The sequence below is a fragment of the Neolamprologus brichardi genome, chromosome 7 (assembly GCF_056152115.1).
Source record: "Neolamprologus brichardi isolate AB-2024 chromosome 7, ASM5615211v1, whole genome shotgun sequence".
NCBI lineage: Eukaryota > Metazoa > Chordata > Actinopteri > Cichliformes > Cichlidae > Neolamprologus > Neolamprologus brichardi.
In genome coordinates, this window is record NC_142110.1 from 52,015,896 (window position 1) to 52,032,294 (window position 16,399).

Below are 16,399 nucleotides of genomic sequence, written 5' to 3' on the forward strand. Positions count from 1 at the left end.
CCAGTCAATCTGGGTGGGGTTATACAGCCACTTAGAAATAATTTGTAGCGTGTCATTCTACAGTCAGAAAGATTATTCAAGTGGAAAAGCATTCAACACAGTTGCCAATCTTCCCACGAGTGGATGATGACCCCAAGGTCAAAATGTGCATTACTCTGCAAAAGAGCTACATCTCCAACTCTTTAGTTAGGATGTTATATGAGAAAACTTTTGACAGCAGAAGTAGAAAGCAACTAAACAAGAAGGAGAAAGCCTCTTCTCTTGTTACGACCCGGCTCAAAGCCGCAACATAAAAAAGGAGACGAATACCAGAGTGTAGGTGAACAGAGGTTTTGTCTTAAAATGGAATATCAGGTCGGCTAAAATGGCTGGTGCCACCAAGGCAAAGACAAGTGAGCTCCTGGGAAGCTTGCCTCAGGTATGCTTTTAGCCACACCTGACTAGGTGTGGCCAATTAGCACCAGCTGAACACACTGAGCAGATTAGAGGCTGCAGAGGGACGTAACATCTTAAAAAGAACATGGCAACACAACTAAAAAGCTGCATTTGAACAAACTACAAGATTTCTGGAAGTCCTCTGGACAGATGAGACCAAAGTGGAGATGTTAGGCCATCATTTTTGCTAAATAAGTAATGCATGTCATGTACAGTATTTACCTAATAAGAGGATTTGGTAAAAAACAGTTTTTTATTATGTCTTATACACGAAATATTTGAAATGACAGAGGACATAACTGCAGTTACTAAGTTAGATGGGCTCTGACATTAATATAAACATGTAAAGTTTGACCTGATCATCGTGATAGAAGAAATACAAACCTGAGAGTGATACAAAAAGGTACAGAAGAAGACAACACCACGCAGTAGTAGCAATTTTGTTTATTCACTAATTTGTAACATGATCAGGATTCACATCACAACACACATTATTCACATATCCCTTACAGCACAAGATACACTCAACACCTGCAGCAATTCGTTTTGTTGTGGATGGCCGTGGACAGAGAAAGCAGTGTTAAAACAGCAGTGGAGCGCTTTTATAGTGTTAGACTTTAGCATATCACTGGATTGGATGTGTGTGAAGGCTGTTTTGTGTCCGTTTTAATTGCATGACAAAATGCTTTTCACGTTGACTCGGGTGATACAGTAAAATCGTAGAGTCAGGCTTCGACTGGGACCTACGCACAGGCTGGTTTTGTGTGCTGTGCACTGTTAACTATGATACCTGAGAGCTGATGGTGATGGTATGAATAATTCACTCAGTCAAGACTTAAGGTACAAACAGCTGTAAGAGGTATGTGTAAACACTTATTCCATCCTTATTACTGCTAAAATAACAATGGCAAGGCCCAAAAACAAACCACACACACGGTACACTGGTGAGCACTGCATACCTCATTTGAGTGAAACCATTGCTGTGGTGACTGTGTGGGATACAGACCAATTACTCCCTGAATCAAGACACTTCCCTTCATTAAACTGTGGATGGGTTTTGGTAGAGCATAAGAGAGCAGTATGTCAGACACAAAGAAATCAGCAGATACTTATTAACGGATTCTTAAGCAGGAAAACAAAAAACCCAGCTACACAAAGATTCCCAAATGAGTGCACAGTTTTGCTCCTCGTTTCATGACGTTTCACAAAATCTACATGCCACAAGTTGGCGACTGGTCCGTTAGCAGCACAAGCAGGTTTTGCCATTCAACTGAAAGCTACACAAATACCTCAACTGAACTTAACCCAACTGAAAAGTTAATGTATAAAAAGCACAAAACAAAAATAAAGATAAAAGGTCTCTATCTTTGGATGCACCAGATACATTCTCCAATGTTAAAAATATCCCTCAAATATGACGTCAAGCTGCAGTTTAGACCTGTGTGTGCTCAGAAGCTATGCTACTGAAATCACTGGCCAGAGATTTATAAAAGGTTTTGGTTGACAGACATTAGGTGCCTAGACTGAGGGTGTCACACATAAGGCTCGGGGGCCAGAATCAGTCCGGCAAAGACTCCAATCTGGCCCACAGAATGGCTTTGATATTGGACTTTTAACTGCGTTTTCATGAGCTTTAGAGCTTTTTTCTACACATAAGGACCTCCCCGATTGCCATCCATACTACCCTAAAGTAATTAAGTAATAGATAAACAATTAAATCACAGAAAAGATCGTTTTTTTCACTATTAAATGCAGAATTCTTTTTCTACAATGAGTCCACATTAGAATCAGCACAATCCTTCAGTTTCGTAGTTACAGCAGAGCTACCAGAACATTTTGTTCTGTAATTTTACACATTTATTTGTGCTCATGCGTTTCGTTCATGTACTACAGCAACATTTTTTGATCATGTAGAAAAATCTGCACTTTTTTGCATCTGAGGGATTTTTAAATGTGTAGTAAAATGTCTTTACACTGACAGAACAGGGAGTTTCAGGTCCGGCCCACTTAAGATAAAAACAAGTCACATGTGGCCCATGACGTAAAATCACTTTGACATTCCTGGTCTAGAAATTTCTAGGTTGTTGATAAAAGGTCATGAAATCAAAACACAGCCACATACAAAAATATTACACGCAAATCATATGTTGTTAACTCAGTCAAACCAAAGAGGAATGTTAATTATCGTCAGAAGACGATACAGTCCTTAACATTCTCAAATACAATAATACATTCTGGAGTGACAGCGCTTATTCCTGCAATCGCTTTTTATTGTCCAGACTTACTAAGTGAGGCAAATTAGCGCATGAGTGCAATCCTCAGATAGTATTTATAAGCGTGGTTAGTGTTTTTTCTGCGTTAAATATTGCCGCAGGTAGCAGTAAACTGTGTATCATGTGATTTAAATATTCTCCTCCTTGTATTTTGTGCGTTGAGAAAGTAAACTTCCAGAAATACATACGCAACAGGGCCAGTCGCAAAAGTTTGCACCACTTAAACGCAATCTTGTCGCTGCAGTGTCATTGTGAATACTGACCGTGTTATTTTTTTGTTTTTAACGCCAAACCCAGTTTGTGCCAGTGCAACGCGCAAGTAAACATAGCTCAAAGTTCTCTAGTAGATCAGGTCTCAGCCTTCAGAGGATACAGAAAATAAACCTGTCTCTCTAGATGAGCTGTGGCTCATCCGCAACTTGAGAAGGCTTCCCTCCCCAACTGATTCTGAGTTTTACTGAAGTGTGATCTGACACATATGTGATGCACATCGTGCCTCGCAGCTGCAAACGTAGCCTCCTGCGCCTGAAGAGAATCCCAAAATGTGACAAATCTGATCTGAGGACAGCTGAGAAAAGAGTCACGTTCTTCCAGGCAATAATTCCACTCTCCCAGCTCTGCGAGGGCAGCTCTGTTTGCTACAATTCCTGCTCCTGATACACGCGGTTCTTTACCTCGAGACATTGTGCATTATTAAAGTGTAATAACTTTTTTGTTGTTGTTGTTTTTAACCCGCTGATGTGTTGTACTGCTGACACTGTGTACATCGCTGTGCCCAAAACAAAAGTATACCCACTCTGGCCACACGGTTGTTAAATTGCATTGAGACACGGTGCCACAGCAGGGAGGCACACTCACACACAAAGAATGCAAAGGGGTGAATTCCTCTGACACACAACTCTGAACTGCAGCCTTAAAGTCAAAGTGAATAACCTGAAGTCAAATATGTACAATTTACAATCACATTAATTTCTGATCAGATTTCCTGAAAGGCTTTATGGGCGACAACAATGTCAGTTTAAAAAAGAAAGAGAGAAAAATAAAGGCTGTATGACTGAAACCAGCAAAACACGGCAAAACATAAAAACTAAGTTTTAAATATAAGTGATCAGGTCACAATCATGAATCCCGTTTATAGGGCATGTACCAAATAACAGGCTGAATCTGTTTTGCGGGTGAGCGCAACAAGAATGTAACATTTAAGTAAAGAAAGGGGTGTGGAGAAAGAGGTAGGATGGATAGAGGACAGGAGAAAAATTCCAAGTGTAGAACAGAGGAGGAGGAAAAGAAACAACAGCTGGTGAAAAGGCCTCACTCTGGAGCCCCGTTTGTCGTTCCTGTCATCCTCTCTTCATCCCCCTGTTTCTGATGCTGCAGTCTGGCGTAAGTCACTGCATCTCCCCTGGAAGAGGAGGGAAAGGAAAGACAGGGGTGCAGGAGAATGATGGTAATAATAAAATGTTACGTTCAGGGAAGTGTGGGGAGGAAAAAAAGAAAGAAAGAATGACAGGAATAGATGACACTGTTAACTGCAAGGTTAACGGACAGCTCACCTTGAAAAGTGAAAAGTTACTTTACGTGAATAAACAACAACAAAAGAAACCACATAAATCACATTAGAACTGTTAGAGCATTTAAACTTGAGATTAAAAACATGTTAACTTGTTATAATGACACGTTTAATGTTTAATGTGAGAGCCTGTTTCAATGGGATATAATGTGGGTGAGATATCAAAAAACACGTTATTGCACAGTCTGTGCTGTGTAGATATTTCAGATGCATTATATCGTCTTTCTTACTTTTTGCCTAAAGAAGCGAGGCCGTACAGCACTCCTGTAGCAAAGGCAATGGCGTTCCCAAACAAGGTTGTAAAGGAGAAACTCAAGAATACAGGAAACACAGCCATCCTGAGAACAGGCAAAGTCATTGAATCCGATTAAGTACATTTCCAAGATTATATGCGATGTGCACAACTATCAGAAAACCCAAGTTCCAAATGTTTTTTATTTTTCCCCCATATAGTTCATTTCTGTCTCCAGTGGCATAAATCATCCTCACCCACAATAGAAGAAGGCCTTCTGCCAGGGTTTGAGTTTGTCTGCACGAGCTGCGACCGCATTAGCAAACTCGATGAACTGACAACAAAACGGGACTTCACAGAGGAACAACACAAAGGCGTTCAACCTTGAGAAAGAAGGAGAGGATACGTAAGCACGGCAAGGAAATCATTCTTTGCCCTTTCCTTTTACTAAAAGCAGCAGCTAGTTGGAAAAGATGTATTGTGCTGTCATGGAAACAACAACAAAGTTCTCACAGTGAGCCAGCTAGCCAAATTGGAGATACAGTTACCCATTAACCTGCTTATAACGTAAAAATCCTACCTAAAATCAAGAATTGTTAAGGTACTTTGGCGCAAGATGCTCCAATTTACTCTTCATACCTCCTTTGTTAGAGGAGTAGGTGTGGTTAGGTGGCTATATGAGACTTCTGCTCAATATCAATGTGTAGTTCGCTGAAAGGCTCTTCATTTGGTGTCTTCAATCATTACTTTACACAAACTGGACCAGAAAAGGCAACTGTCTGATTGTCTTTGAATGCGCTACATCACCAACACACAGTGTTGCCTAAAAAGAGGTAATTTGGTATAATGTTTACTGCATTTTCACCTCTAAACTGTCCTTTAAACTATCTAGCTGTGTGGCATGTGAATATTACAAAAGTGTGACAATAATGGGACTTACACCATCCACACTCCAGCAGCAATGTTTAGAGGGTTCACAGTGACACAGTTCCACACTCCTGAGATGGCACAGGCTGCATGATTTGGACAGGACAAAACACAAAGCAAAGGGCTGTTATTATGACACCACAGAAGCAGATCATTGCGTGATAGAGAAAATAATCCATCCCATACATCCGGCTGAAGCTGTTAATACAGTTCAGTCACTTCAGTGTCGAAAGTTGTGTGGGAAAGTTGTCATGTGTAAGCTGCTTAGTGACGTGGAAAATATGGAACATACGAATGCAAAAGGACGACAAACACAGAATCAAAGAGGTCTCGTGATCGCTACAACTGTGCTCTGTGTTTGTTCTGACACAAGTAAACGAAAATCAAATAAACTGTTCAAATACAGCACGCCTATCTCGATGAAAGGGCGATTATGAAACAAGGCCTGGGCCAAAGATTAACTACACAGAATAAATTTGACAGAAATCAGGTCAAAAATCAAAGCCTGCTGCCTTTTTCATGTACAAGAGAATTTGTTTCAGAGTGTTTTAATAATAACTGCATCATAACTGAGGCCGCGTTCCTCTTTTTGGCTAGCATTTGTTTGAAACCTTTTAATCCTTTCACTCGCAGCATTTCTCCACAGTGATTATGATAAACAACGTCTACTCAGTGTGAGGACGATTTTCCACTGCTAAGAAGCAGAAGGTCCACTATTGTATGTAAAAATAAATAAATATGTGTACAGCAGAAAATGAGACAGATCAAAAGCTCAGTAGAAAATGGTGAGTTCAAAAGCTGTGTAAAAAAGCCATGTCTACTTCCTACATGTAAGGATTTCTGGCAGGCTCTAATGTATCCAACTTGGCATCTCACATATCACGGATGTGTGTGAAATAAAGCAATTAACACAGAAAATGAACTAATGGTGTAAATTACTGCCAGTTTGATTCACACTAATGTAATGAAGTCAACTGTAAACACAAGAAGTGCTATCTATATACACAATATCCATGTAGAATAGAACAGGTAAAGTTTTGGCGTTGGCTCTTATTATATCTTCAGTCTGCTGTGTGTGCGCTTATATGTATCCACTACACTGAAATTACAATACTTCATATGTGAAGTCCACAGCTATATTTTTTTTTTTTAAAAAGAAGATATATCTGAAAAAATCTCACTGCTTCTAAATCTTATATTAAACACTGTATTAAGTATTAAGCAGTATTGAGGACAGGACTCTAAGCTCTGCAAAATCTGCAAAAAAACAACAACAAAAAGGAAATGCAAAAGGTTATTTGCCAGTAGTTAATGTTATAAATAAAAATGCTAAAGCTGTAAAAAATTTGTTTTAGATAATTAAAAAAAGAAGAAAAATCCTGAAAGTTAATGTATATTTTATTAGAATTTACAGAATTTGCTGTAAGGTATCAAACAATCAAAAATAAATAAATAAATAAAAATAATAAAATGAAAAAGTTCTAATTTTTTAAATGTAAAAAAACAAACAAACAAACACCTTGCACTAAATCGTAAAAATCCTTGAGTGCAGAACCCCAATCTATGTCTACACAGAGTTGTATTTTTAGGGTGGAGTTGAGAAAATATTCAAGTCTTGCAGTTTTCACCACTGTGGTAACTAAACCAAATAACACCACAGAGCAGCTTCATGCTGAAACTCATCCACTGCACTCAGACAATCCAGCTTCCTTAATAATACAGAAGCCACTGAATATGCAGCTGTTAATGTGATACGGCCACGGTGACTCTGGTGTCACTGTGAAGGAGAGATGGATACAGGGAGGGGAAGGGTGGATCAGGGATACTGCAAAAACTGCAGAGACAGCAGTTATATTTAAATAAATAAATAAAAAGCCTCACATGAAACTCCTGAGGGGAATACCTGAGTATGTGCGTGTACACCGCGGTTCGTTTTGGCAGAACAAGCTGCTGTGGCATGAAAAAACAAACAAACCGACTGTGTCCAGGAGTGGCTGCTGCTGCAGCGAGGGGGACAAAGCAGTGACAAAGCTTTTGTTTAGTGGCTGTGCAGTTAAATTGCGGCATATTCACAATCTAAAACAGATGTTACGTTATAAAAAATGCCATGTCACTCTGCAGCTGCCCCTCATCTGCATACTGAGGAGGCCACATAACAGTATCAATTACGGCGTAAAGATTAATCACATAGCTGTCACACAAAATAAGTAAATGTCGTGACCTGGCACACAGCAGCAGCAGTGGTCATAGTGCACAGTCTGTGGTATTAACTAAAGCTAAGCGTGTGGTCATGGCAGGATTTGGGTTTCTGTGGACGTAACGTTATTTACTCGAGGAGTGACATAAGACTTTGACAACTACTTACATATTCCTCCCAAAACCCCAGCTATTTTGCAGAGCCATCTGTACCACCATGTCATTCCATCATCATCCGGAGTGGATTTTGTAGGCGCTGCCGTCTCTTCGGTGCTCATTGTGTTTTTCTAGCTACGCTTGCTAAAGCTAACCAAAGCCAGTATTTACAAATGTCAAACCACCAAACACCCAAATATGAATCTATAAATTAATGTAACAATACCCAGCAAACTAATTCCTAACCATCTTATTATTCCGACCTCGCAGTCCCTTCGAATAGTTTGATATCTTTTTCAGTTTATACGTCTTTTTTAAAATAAATTATTTTCTTTCCTTTGTCTGCTCCAGTTGGGGTCAGCTGCCCGATGTTACGAGGAGCCTCTACACACGGCTTAAGACAGTCCCAGCAAACCGGCAAGCTAACGCTAAAAAGCACCGCCACCAGCGGCCGCTAGGCGAGGATGTCGCCGCACCGCCTCATATAACTTCAACTTCAAAATCAGTCACATAAAAAAACAAACACGCTCTTTCTGCTGTTTCCAAACTGACCATCCGGTGTGTTCAGGTTAATTTAGCAGCTCAGTCTTTCGCCTCTTTACGTGTTAAATAGACGTAAGCAGTGCATTGTGGGAAGGTTCCGATGTACGTCACGGTTTGTTTACATCCGGGCAAATTCCTACGGGCGGGTTTGGTTTGCATTTGTACTTAATTTATGCTGTTACAGTAGAAATACTAGCATTTCACATCCATGTGTTGGCATTGTAATAATTTTCTACTAAAGTAATGTTATTTTTAAGTTGTCGCATTAGGTGCTGGGAGTGTACACTCAAGAGTAGCGAAGGTATTGTGGCTGGTTAGTACCATTTAAGACCTCTCCCAACTATATTACATGTTTAAATTACAGAAATCTCAATTTCTTTTTCAGTATCTACCAAATAGAATTTTTCTTTAAAAACAAATGTTTCTGTAACACATTTCTTTTATTCTTCATAGTACAGGCCATGTAGAAACACTGAGTTGTACAGTTACAATTGAATTTCTTTTTCTCATAAGATATCTCAGGAACTTTTAAATGTGTAATTAAATGTCTTCAGACTCACGGGTCTGGCCCACTTTTCTCCCCATCCATATAGAAATCCAAGACACACTAAACCTTTAAACCACACTAAAGATGTGGGAAATATCTAGTGTCGACTACAGGGAAAACTCACAACATACCCAGTGCTTGCTCTTTACAATCGCCAGTGTCCTCTTTAGAAAGTATGAGAAAGCAAAATCATTTGATTCCAGAAACACCCCCCAAAACTTTAGCTTTTTAATAAATCTGTCTTTGATCACTCATTCATACACATAACACACTTCTCCCCCAACAAAAAGAAAACCCACTTATGACCTCCAAACGAGCCTTACAAATAAACCTGTCCCCGTTTCTGATTTCTTGGTAGCTAACGATAGTTAATGCATATGACACAAGACTGTTAAATGACTCAGCATTAAAGATGGCAACCTACCTTTTCTCAAAAGTGTTGCTTTGTGCCTTCACATAATAATTCATTAGTCTAAGAGTATGCACAGGTACTGTGAATTTATTTTAAACACACTTAACATAAAATATTAAAGTGTTCTTTATTGAAGATCGCACAGACTCTGTCAATGATGCTGATGCAGTAGAAAAATAAACTTTCCACTTGGCAATTTTGCTTCTTTAGGTGCAATGCTATGGGCTGTTGTATCTGCACTGGCGAGGACAAGCATGTTTTAATAGGCTGCTGTTCAGGGCCCTTAAATATCATATGAGTGCGTTTATAACATCAAAGTCAAATCTGGGAAATGTCAGAGTGTTTAAATGGCCAACTCTAGCCTCACTCTGACAGTAAAGTGGACTGTAGAGGCTTTAGAGTTCTCCGGCTAGTTCTCCTCTCCAGTCCTATTGGCGCTGGTTTCCTCTTCCCTGTGGGCGTGCGGCACAGCATGTCATCGAGCGTCTGCTGAGTCACCTGACCGTCTCTTTCAAGCTGAGTCACTACCTGCTCCACTTTTATTATATGCGGCCTGCCTTGACTCCGCAAACGTAGCAAATCCACCTGAAACGGATGACACCAAGTCAACTCTTGAGCAGATGATTGTTCACTCAAGCTTGAGAGAACAATCTGAGTAACATTTCCTCAGAGTAGCATGGATTAATAATAACAGCACAAGGATACATCAAAATTCCTTTGGACTAGATTTTCCAATGTTTAAAACAGGAAAAAAAATGTGTAGAACTTTAAATGCACCACTCATCTTGTAGATAAGCATTTACACTAACAACAATTATGTAACCCTAACCAATCGCCTGGCAGCTGCAGTAATTTTAAGTAGCTGTAGTTTCACTTACCACCTCCTGAGAAAACTCTGGCTTTTTTACAAAAGATGGACTTTTTGGCAACATGGCTGCAGAAAGGATAGAAATAGCCTCTGCCAACGCTCCAGACATTGTTAGTATTAGGACCTAAAGTACAAACAAATTACACAGAATGAAAGGAAGAAGAAATACAAGAAGTAATGCACATTACATTTTACATGCTGCACCTTTACCTTAAAGTTTTGGCATAATCTGCTGTCGGTGCTCATAATTTGTGAAAATAATGACTGAGCCTTTTCAAGGTCACCCTGGAAAACACACACACACAAAGAAAAGAAAACAAATGATGCTCTAAATATGTGCTATATCTCACTTCATGCAAAAGAGGTACATAATGTAAAACTCACTCTTCGAAGTGCTAGTGCTACAGCAAAACAGTAAGTATGCCTCGGGATGAACTGCCCTCTGGTCTGTTCCTCTTCTATGAGCGCGATGCAGATTCGGTAGGTCTCTGCCGTATTCTGACCAACACAAAAACAGGGCATCGCTCCAAATATAAGAATAAATAAGGTTGTAATGTTGAATGAAAATAAAAGAGTAAAATATCTGAAACATTACCAGCTTATAGCAGGTACCAGCTGCTAACGTGAGAGTGTCTTTGTTGAATGGTATGCCTTGGCTCCTCATGGTTCTTAGAACCTCCAAAGCATCTGCAATAGTTAAAAGTTTGCATTATTATATAAATATCATAATCACTGTGGGAGGAAAAACAAACAAACACACACACACACACACAAAAAAAAAAAAAGCACAGGAGAGTTAATCTGTTACTTACTTTCAAAGGAGCCTTTCATGAACAACATGTCTATGGCTATATTAAAGGATGTGGTGTCGTGGAAAAATCCTTTCATGATCTGTTCAGACAGGAGAAAATAAAATGTTATTAGTCAAACAAAAAAGTATATGCCCATTCTAGTTATTGTTGTTTAAGTTAAATTTGGATGTTACCCAGTTTACCTTGTCTGTTATTGTAGTAAAAGCCATGCTCTCCAGACCCAACTCATAGCACAATCTCATGAAGAGAGGACCAAATTTGAAGTCTCCATACAACAAGTTACGGTTTTCTGTGTGATACCTTATGAGAGCAAGCCAGCAATGGGTAAGTGAGATTTGGCTGGGTTGTTTTTTTTTTTTTTTAACAAATATCCCTGTATGAATGCTGCACTTACCTATAGATGGCATCTCTGGCTATTTGCATGTCATCTGCTGACTGGCACAAGTGAAGGAGAAGCTTCAAATCATCCCGCAATATCAGCTCATTCCTTTGCAGCTTCTCACTGAATAGGTTAATATAATTCCCTGTAGTTTGAGGTTTACACAAAAAGTAAGTTTTATACGACATAAATTTGCAGAGCTGGGCCAGTGGCAAGAATAACTACTTTACCTTCCGATCCATTGACATGGTGAGCCACTGCCAGCTTTCTTTGCTGGAAGTCTTGTAGCTTGATAACATCTTCCGACAACAAATGCCTTTTTGCTGTAGGGTGGTTAAAATGCGTGGATGAATCCATAATCAGTTACCAACACATGGCAATCATATATGGGCAAAAAAAATAATAACTATACGAGAAGAAAGCTCTTACGAGTCCCTGTGATAAGGTAGCCTTGCATAGAATAGCTTGCACAATACTCACATAGCCAGAGAGAACAACAGCGGCAACAGTTAAGCTTTAAAGTCCAAACTCTGGTGGGCTTTATTTCACGTTCAGTACCCCCATTAGCAGCTGTACCTTGCTTTAATTCACGTGTGCTTGCTTTACAGGGTGCTAGCTCCCCGCTATGCAAACCACGCAGTTTTCATACTACCTTTTAAAGAGTGACAACATTTGTTGGCGACTTTTGTTTGTCTTACCTCCTATGCAGCCTTCAATCCAGCTTAGCTGTAAAACACCGTAAAAAACTCCTTTAGAGGGCTCAAATAATAACGACCGACAACATTTACCAAGTCTGCCCAGCGCCATATCTCCCACAGGCTGTACCATGGCAATGAAATCAAAGGGGATGTTATTGGTAATAATAAAGCAAGGTTTTAAATGAAAAATAATTTCCGCCCAGGAAAATAAGCCATATCAAATTAAAACACTTAAAAATGTCTATATTTTATTTAATCTGAATAATATAATTAGTTATTATCTTTAATTCCGTCATGTGCAATTTCCAGTTGGTATGATCCAAAATGGCACGGCTTAATGACCCGGCTCAGTTTTTTTTAAGCAGGTCAAAGGAGACAGATTTTTCATTATACATCAGAAATGATGTGATCGTCATTTAAAACGAAGCTTTAACTATATCATTTGAATCGTGGTTTCCAGAAAGGCCACGCGAAATTTTATTACTGAACAAAACGGCAGCAAACAGGAAAATGTGTTTTTCTGTTAACCAGCAGGTGGTGCTGTTGTGCTGCAGAACATTTCTGGTTGGCGTCATTGCTTGGAGCAGCTACAGTGTTTGTACTGTACCCACACAGTGAGGTATAATATACACAGTTTAATAATGTAAAATGCAGGGACTCATAAAGTCAACTATGAGTTTACACTCATATGGTATTATTCTTTGTTACTATATTGCTGTGTACTGTAATATTTGTTACTGAATAAACAATTAATTTTTTATTTATATTTAAGTCATTTCTGGGCCTGTTTGACATTTACAGTGCTAAGATAAAATTCACCTCCTCTGTAAAATGTTTCTTCTGTTTCAAGCTATCATTCCAGATCCCCTTGTCACTTTGGGCTCCACTATGTCTATATTTTTAAAAGGTGAATCAAAAACTCACATAATGTTCTCTAATGAGCAAACACCTATATCCTGCCAAATCATATTTTGCACTTACAATAAAACAAGATAAGATAAGATAAGATAGGATAAGATAAGATAATACAATTTGTGCAAGAGATCCATAATTTACATTATAAAATCCAAAACCATTCAAAAATTGTATGCCAATTTCATGCCATGCAGAAAAAAAAAGAAAATATTGGTTACAAGTAGGGCTATGAATGAATTCATTAAATTTTTTTATATATTTTTTATTGAGCGTCAAGAATGTAATACAAAGATATACATGTAACGAAGTTACAATGCTTCTTTTTATATGTGTACCCCACCCCCTACATCAAAATTCACCATATTTAAATATATGCACTTAAAAGGCAATAGTTTGCACAAAATTAATCGTCATCATAACAATAAGGGTATACGGTAGCTGCCAAGCGAGTATCAGATGGGTATGGTTTTAATTTTCTCTAAATGTTTTAGCAATGTATCCCAAACGGCAAAGAATCTCTCCTTCGACCCCTTGAGAGTATACTTTATTTTTTCCAGCTGTATAAATTGTGTCAGGTCACTGAACCACAGAGCCAATTTGGGTGGCTTTTGTGACTTCCAATGCAATAATATCCTTCTGCGTGCAAGCAGTGTAGTAAAAGCGATTATGTTTTGTGAATTCCTTTAATTACTTTAAAGGAACATTACTTTAACAAAAAAGGCTGCAGTAAGTGCCAAACTCTGCTGCTAGTTACTGTACCCATTGACCCGCACAGTATTATATAATCATGCCTTTGCATGCTTTTTTTAATCTTTCTCATGGTGGGGGTGTAAGAAAAATGTCAAAAATGTTAAAATTCAGACAGACTACTACAGTAAAAGAAAAATATACATGTTGTTTATTAGCAGTAAATCAATTCATAAATGGAACCCAGTATGCAGTAGTTTTTCACTCTCTTTTACCTCATTTCCTACAGGTTTGAATGTTTAGGTGGTTTCTCCCTGAAGGCAGTGGGCAGCTATAGATGAAGCAATTTTTCAGTCTGAAGCTGTTTCGCAAAGCAGTGTAAGTTTTGAGTTTTGAAAACTTAATTCCTATAATTAAGGTATTTTCTTAAATGAACTCCTAAGATGGATAGTCTTTCACAGAGAAAATAGGGCTGTGACTGGGAGGATCCCCCACAGTTGCCTTGGCAACATGAACTCAGCCCATCCGGCTGAGATTGCTGGCTCCCGTGTCTGGCCAATCAGACACGGGGCCTTGTATAATTTATGGTTTCCTGCAAGGTGTATGTGTCTCTATGGGCTTCTCCTTCTCTCCCTCTCCATCTCTCTCTCTTTCTGTTTTTATAACAGCATATGGCTGTTTTCACATACTTTAAAACCTGTGTTGCTTATCTATAACCACAGGCTGAGTGATCAGTGTGATGGCAGCTTGTGCGAAGTTGCTGGAATGATGCAATAATCGACAGGGAGCACGACACTGTTTGTAGGGGTTCTATTTTAGCACTCAGACTCCGATTTCCCTTGACAAATGGCCAGGTTCAGCTGACAGATCACAGCACTTACATCTTCTTTGATTTATCCCTGCGTGCACTTCCCTTTAGTTTTGGAAATTGCCTGGGGTGCCCCATCATCATTAATAAATGTCCCCACTGAGACAGTTTTGGAGCAGAAAAAAAAGAAAAACAGCTGGTAATGATTACTGTGAGAGACTGGTTGTGTTAGACGTATAAAGCCACAGCTTTTCTTCATCTGTAGAATGCCTTATGATTACACTGATTGCAGGCTGATCTTAAAGGCCCATGGCTGTGCTTAGGGTTTGAAGAAACAGTAGGGATTCTCCCTTATTTGCATAACTTATAAATAAGTAGTAGGCCGAAGGAAATATGCATACATTATAAAAGAAAAAAGGCTGTCCGTTTACTAGAGTGCTGTATATTAGCTAAAAGCCCCGAAAGCTTGGGTGGCAAAGCTCAGTGTTCACTTGCTCTGAGACATCAAACATGTGAAGCTGTGGTCTCCCACTGCACAACAAAATGACTCTGAATGGTGAAGACATTTCCTATCATCTTGATTCTCTGTGTTCCTTCTTGGTGATCTGTTCTTTCTCAGCCGGTACCTCTGGGGCATCAGATCTGAAAGGCTCTTGTGTTTAGTTCATGCTGCAGAAAGTCTGAAATCATCAGTCTCCTTTCTGCCTTTTCTTTTTCATTCTTCATATTCTTGTGACACGTTTCTTGTTCTCTGTGTAGCTATCAATCTATCCATATATTATTGTTTTTATCTTTAAATCTCCTGTGAGCTGCACGCTTTGGAGTGGCATTGGTTTGTTAGCATCTGTTTAAGCATCTTCCAACAAACAATAAAGCATATGAATGTTATGCTTTTTTTAAAAAATGTAATTCATGTTTTTGTATAGCTTCGCTGGCAATGAGATGCCAATGTCAGAACAACTAGACAGCACTGCAGACAATTTTACACTAACGTTATACTTTTTTTTTAATCCATCAACAACTTTTATTGTGCACAATTAGTTAATTAGTTTTTAAATACATATTTCTTTTACAGTTTGACAGATTCTCAATAGTTATGCATGAATTGTTTCAACAAAGTGATCGATCAAAAGTAGCTAATGACTTGTATCTTCAAGCCTTTTAGTCATGGCTGTGCTTTGAGCTGAATGATACCAATGCTAATCCACAAATGCTCATTATTTTTATTTGGAACATTAGCATGATAATGTTAACTAATTGGTAACAAACATCTAACAGCTTTGGAAAAATATGACTTGTGACGGTAAGAAAAACTATCAGAATTCATTTTGAATATAATTAAATGTCATGTAGATTAATCTGGTTGTCAAATCAATCAGTAATACAAAAAAACATGAAAATATGAATGTAAGTATATAATCTATTGGCAGTATATAAACCAAAGCTTAAAACACATTTACAAGATTATATTAATACCCCTACAGATTGTATTAAAGCACTCTCACTCTTAGCTATTTTAGCCTCATCACATCCCCTTAGACTAACTAAATGAGGCTTCCAGTCCACTCTGTAAATCTCTGTGGGGACATAAATCTCTCCTCAATTCTGACTTTCAGGGACATTTGTTGGCATGAGGCTAAAAGAAGTAATTTTCACTCGGCCACAATTTCACTTTACAGCCAACAATCCCTGCCACATGACTGAAAATGAACAGATAGTGTAGAGGAGTTTCTATGTAGCCAGTGACAGATTTCTAATGATAGATATAGTACCAACAGATACAAATACAGGTGCTCTTAGTTTGGGTGGCTAAACCAAGGCATGCTGGGCATTTAATTTAAAATAAATAGAGATCACTGTATAAAGTAGGTTATATTAGTATGTAAATTTTGTTCACTTGCAAAAAATGTAAATGTAAAAAAAAAAAAACCCCTCAATGTA

The 16,399-nt window shown here is 38.6% G+C and overlaps 2 protein-coding genes across 2 annotated transcripts; both read right to left on the bottom strand.

Moving 5' to 3' along the window:
• Positions 1-864: 864 nt before the first annotated feature.
• On the bottom strand, positions 865-8,466 carry cacfd1 (calcium channel flower domain containing 1). Its single transcript, XM_006796802.3, has 5 exons — positions 7,803-8,466; positions 5,451-5,523; positions 4,768-4,893; positions 4,509-4,616; positions 865-4,110 (listed from the first exon to the last, which is right to left on the bottom strand). Exons 1-5 carry the CDS (start codon positions 7,909-7,911, stop codon positions 4,020-4,022), a joined length of 507 nt encoding a protein of 168 aa, XP_006796865.1. The 5' UTR covers positions 7,912-8,466; the 3' UTR covers positions 865-4,019.
• A 628-nt stretch (positions 8,467-9,094) lies between these two features.
• On the bottom strand, positions 9,095-12,178 carry ptcd2 (pentatricopeptide repeat domain 2). Its single transcript, XM_006796803.3, has 10 exons — positions 12,049-12,178; positions 11,581-11,673; positions 11,366-11,495; positions 11,154-11,271; positions 10,972-11,050; positions 10,755-10,846; positions 10,544-10,657; positions 10,370-10,444; positions 10,170-10,283; positions 9,095-9,876 (listed from the first exon to the last, which is right to left on the bottom strand). The coding sequence occupies exons 1-10, from the start codon at positions 12,176-12,178 to the stop codon at positions 9,655-9,657; spliced, it is 1,167 nt and encodes a 388-aa protein (XP_006796866.2). The 3' UTR covers positions 9,095-9,654.
• Positions 12,179-16,399: the final 4,221 nt, after the last annotated feature.